General features: G+C 36.3%; 1 protein-coding gene across 1 annotated transcript; it reads left to right on the top strand.

Moving 5' to 3' along the window:
* The first annotated feature begins 631 nt into the window (after nucleotides 1-631).
* Nucleotides 632-4,887, top strand: LOC120326315 (homeobox protein OTX2-like). The gene is made up of 5 exons (XM_039392577.2): nucleotides 632-775; nucleotides 1,307-1,472; nucleotides 1,706-1,765; nucleotides 1,938-2,089; nucleotides 3,445-4,887. The coding sequence occupies exons 2-5, from the start codon at nucleotides 1,358-1,360 to the stop codon at nucleotides 4,333-4,335; spliced, it is 1,218 nt and encodes a 405-aa protein (XP_039248511.1). The 5' UTR covers nucleotides 632-775; nucleotides 1,307-1,357; the 3' UTR covers nucleotides 4,336-4,887.
* The last annotated feature ends 292 nt before the right edge of the window (nucleotides 4,888-5,179 follow it).

Genomic DNA, 5,179 nt, shown 5'->3' with positions numbered 1-5,179 from the left:
TATATTCACATGCGAAGCGAGGAGGCACTTGCAGTATTTCATTGTTGTTTTTCTCTTGCTGCGTCCTTATCGGTCCGTATATTTTTTTCCTTTTCCGTTATTCGCACTTCGTCCCCACCCGCAGTCTTTCGCTTTATAAGATCGTCAGTTGTCAAAATTATATCATAACGATCATTTGCTGGGTAATCGTAAGCATCAGTTACATGGGCAAGTGTAGTATTCAAACCTTGGATATACAACATGATGAGTTAGATATCATCTCAAGTACAAAAAATTTAGCTGAAAGTGTTTAGCGAAAGAAGTAAAGTTTTAAATCAACGAAGTCACGTGGCAAATTGCCTAATGTTCAAACGGATTAGGTTTCAGTGCCAAGCGAGAAAGCAGAATTTTTAGGAATTTAAGCTTTGGGATGATCGTAGTTTATCCGGCAGTAATCCACATAAATCGACCCGCGACGTAATTTTTTAAATTGATTGAATTAGGGTCTCGTATCACGAGGTTTTCCTAAATTTGGGGTTTAAAGTTGATCCGATTTGAGATATAGCGTTTTCGATGAAAATTCACTCCTTATTTGTAGCAAAAGTGATATTTTAAGAATATGTTTAAAGCAATTTCTTCTTTTTATGTACAGATATTATTACATATTAACACTAGCTTTATTGCAACCATTCAATTATATAAGATTTCTGTGTATTCATTGGGAATTCAATTTCAAGAGTTAGCTACAAGATTTTCTTCACCCAAGTTAAAAGAATAATCTTATTACAAAACCAAGGTAAGAGGTTTATGTCACATCTTACAGCCAAAAAGACACTTTGACGACGAAGTTATATTATAAAAACACTTTTAAACTAATGTCTCCGTTAATTTAACTTTACAGAATGGAAAAAAACGTGTAATCTAACTTATTTGTTTATAGAAAGTTTTGTCACCATTTACTAAATCATTTGAATTCTTATTTAAAGATAACGTATAGTTCATAAACAATTCTTGGAATTAAATTTGCATGACCACCCAATTTGTTCTCTGAATGGACCATGCGATAATATAAAATTAGCGATTAATTACTTAACAAACACTTCTGGAAACGATTTGTTTACATTAGCGCCCGATTCACAAAGTAATTAGTATTCACACCAAATGAACGAAGTCCACCATATGCCCTTCCGCCAATGTAGTAATTAGGGAATATGCTGAATGAGTATTTGACATTATACACCTTGGTACTTTTATACTAAAAGTATATCATCTTGTTTTGGTCCCACGTAATAAATTTTTAAATATTAAAATTTTCTATTTTTGGCAGAAATTTGGTGAAATTGAATATCATTCAATCAACAATAATACGACTACAACAATGTCTTACTTGAAATCACCACACTACGCCATGAACGGACTTGGACTCGGTCATGATATGAATTTAATTCATCCTGGAGTTGCTTATCAGGATCCAGCAGCATGCTATTTCCAAAGTAAGTTTTTTTGAATATTCAAATTGAGCTAGTTGTCTTTAGTAATGTAGATTCAGAAAACAACGAATATCAAAACCCACAACACTTGTTTTTACTGATATCTACGAGATTATTTATTGATGTTTGGTTATGTGGAATAATCTTTTATTATTTTATGACAAAAACAAGTAATCAGCAGTCAAAGAAATATACCAGGGAAAATATATTGACCATTGATTTATTTTATTTCTCAGGACTCCAAGTTCATCAGGGCCACAAAAATATGGGACCGTTCGGGGCTCCTCCTGTCTACAGTAAGTATATTATTTCTTACATTGAACGTTAAATCAATTTTTGTCTAATATTTAAATTGAAAAAATATTTTATCTTTGATCAAGTTTCTACTCTCCTTCGCATAAATAAATAGTTGAATCGAATGAGTTTTATTTTTATGTCTATCATAATTTATGTTTTTGGTTACTTCAGGTACATCAAGAAAACAGAGAAGAGAGCGAACTACATTTACACGTGCCCAACTTGATGTGTTAGAAGCTCTTTTCGCCAAAACACGTTATCCAGACATTTTCATGCGAGAAGAAGTTGCTCTTAAAATCAATCTACCAGAATCTCGTGTTCAGGTATGTGAAAACATTTTGAAACATTTTATCAAATACCGCTTTAGTAATATTGTAATGTCGGCGTGTTTTAAACAGATACGCTGTGCTCTATAAAACAGTTTAAATTGCCAAATTCAAAGACCGAAAAAGTCCTATTTAAATCTGAGGCGAGCGAGTTACAAGAGCCCATGCGTAACAATCACTTTGTTCATTGCGTATATGACCCAACTATGTCTTTAATTGTAAAACTTTGCTTAATTTCGAGAGAAAGAGTTTACCCCCCACCGCTTAAGTTTATGTGCGTGAAAGCAGTGGATGTGAAAACGGCGCCCCTGGTAGCTTGTCCATCGCCGCGGGAACAAACATGTCATTGGGAAGCTGTCAAAAGTGGCGGCTCAAGTAGAACGCGCGACTAAACCAAGATTACGAACACAAAATCCAGAATAATATTTTGCCGCAAATCAATACTTTTGTCAGTTCTTGGTCCAGTTACAATTTTTCAATTTGCTTACTACTGAGTAAGGACTTATATAATCAATTTTAAGGAATACCGGCTGTTGAAAATTTAGTGCAAAAACTTGTTTTTAGCCATGTGGCCGTGTAAGAAGTTTAAAAACTCGAAAATAAAATTCCATTATGCATTCTTGCATTGTTTATGTTACATACAATAATCTGAAAATTGCATCCCGCTGCTCATAATCAATTGGCACGTGCCTTTGTCGTAGTGCAGCTGCTAATACAGCGCATGGTGCAACACCGATCTATGAAAATCATTTAAATAGTAATTATCATAACGCTTTTTCACGCGGTGTGCCATAGCGTATCGAGTAGACATTGTATAGTGACTTTTTACGCGATGCCAGGTGGCCTATCTCACATGCGGTCGTTGTTTCACAATTATTTTAAACAAAGTGAAATTTCATAATATGTAGGATAAAATAAAAAACTCGATTGTGTATCTTATCCAGCGTTTGAATTACTCGAACATTGACTTCTTATTTTTGTCATCATCTACCCATGTTATTTTTCCCAATTGCGACAATTAGAGATAATGACACTATTCCCAAAGTAGGCGAACAAATACAGGTTGTTGTTTTCATAGCTTGTTTGTTTTAACGCGTTAGGATTTGTTTTTCGAACGAGATAACGAGCGACTAATTATGGCTACGAACAGAGAAAATCATAAATCGCACACTAGAAACTAATTACCTGCACCGTGATCAAGCGTGAAAATCAAATAGAATTGTATAAAAGAAAATTATCGAGTCAGTGAAATGTAATTCTGATGGTTGCATTACGTGAATGTCATACAATTTGAACATCTTATTTGAATCAAATTTTACATATTTCTAAACCTTATTCTTTCTTCAATATAGGTATGGTTCAAAAATCGCCGAGCAAAATGCAGGCAGCAGCAACAGCAACAACAACAAAAACAGGGCAGTAAGTCCAATAGTAATACCGGATCCAACTCCAACAATAATAGCAGCTCCAACTCGTCAACGAAAAAGAAAAGTCCGCCTACAACTCCAACTACTGGTAGTGAATCAGAGCAGTCTTCCCATAACCCAACAAGCGTCAGTCCACCATTTCAACAACCTCTACAACAATCGAAGAACTCGCCTTCACCAGTTGCATCACCTACTGATCCATTGAACCATATCGCTCCTCCTCAAGGACAATTATCGGGACTGCCACCCACAGCTGCCAACGCTCATGCTAACACCGGAAACGTCAATAATATATGGAGTCCAGCTCCACTCTCACCAGGAGCAAGCAGCGATGGTACTGGTGGACATGGAGGATCAATGTCGTCATTGGCTGGTGTAGCACCCCCGGCTTCCAGCTCATCTTGTATGTCAATTAGTCCATATGTTGGAAACGCCCACTCGCCTTACGGATTGTCTAGCAACACACAGGTAACTTCAACTGGATATTCACAGGCTTACCAACCACAATCGTATTTTGGTACAATGGAGGCGTCTTATCTTCCGTCAATGCAGTTTCCGTCTGCAGGGCATAGTGTTAGTGCTGCATCCATGGCATCTCAGCACCACGCTGCAAATTTGCACCACTCGGCTCATATGCACTCAGGACATCACAACGGAACACAAGTAACATCCCCACATGCTCAATTTATGTCACAAAGCGCATACGCTTATCCTCATCATAGTTCAACAGCAGGATTGAACGGATACGGTAACGCGGCTGATTGTGGAGACTACAGCAAAGATCAATCCAGTGCATGGAAATTTCAAGTGTTGTGAAGTTAGAAATAACTAAAGCGGGCATTATGGTTAATCCCGCATCGTCTTGGCGTTACAGCGCGTGAAGATGAAAAGCGCTCAGGGGCAGCCAGAACGCCATCGAAATAATTCGCGCCAAGCAGGCTTAAACGCACAGCAGTAAAAGATGTGGCTCACAATCGCTAAACAACAAAAAATTTAATCCTTGTTCTGTTTGCGTCAATAACTGATCAAATGTAATGTCGGGTACATTACAAATTTAAAAAACAATGCCCATTGACTATACTTAATATGACCAGTGTTCGAAAAATTATTCGTTATTTTTAATTTTTCCTGTTGCTACCAGTGGATAACGTATTAGTTACTACGCTTATTTTACTTTTATCTTTTTATTATGATTACTTTTATTTCATTATTCCTATTATTATCAGTGGCAAATTTTAGGCATAGGCATTGTTATTACTAATAATATACTTAATGTTAAGTTTTCTCATTTTTTGCAAAATTGCGTTATGAAGGTATCTCATCGTGCATTGTGTATGAATAAAAACGTAGTATTTGTGTGTAAAAAAACTGTCATCATTTTGTTACAGTCAGACAAGTTAGTAATAAGAAAGATACAAAAGTATAAGATACAGACTAACGCGGGCAGAAATTCTACTTGTAGTTACATAAGAACAAGTGCACAGTCAACGATTTTAACTGGGTTTTCGTGGGTTGAACCTAGCTGCGAATTATCGATTTTATAACACGATTGATCCACGGCCATTGTATTCTTACTGTAGACCAGTAATTATAAAAAAAATGGCACATTAGGGATGCGAGAACACCTCCGGAACTTCTTAAATATCTTAGTTTCGCAGTG

This window comes from Styela clava, chromosome 4 (assembly GCF_964204865.1).
Source record: "Styela clava chromosome 4, kaStyClav1.hap1.2, whole genome shotgun sequence".
Taxonomy (NCBI): Eukaryota; Metazoa; Chordata; class Ascidiacea; order Stolidobranchia; family Styelidae; genus Styela; species Styela clava.
The sequence above is the reverse complement of the archived record's forward strand: the minus strand, read 5'-3'. Positions and strand labels throughout refer to the sequence as shown.

Coding starts and splice junctions, on each gene's coding strand:
- LOC120326315 (XM_039392577.2), top strand. CDS start 1,358: ATGTCTTACTTGAAATCACCACACTACGCCATGAACGGACTTGGACTC. Junction 1,473..1,705: donor AGCAGCATGCTATTTCCAAA/GTAAGTTTTTTT, acceptor TTTATTTCTCAG/GACTCCAAGTTCATCAGGGC. Junction 2,090..3,444: donor TACCAGAATCTCGTGTTCAG/GTATGTGAAAAC, acceptor TCTTCAATATAG/GTATGGTTCAAAAATCGCCG.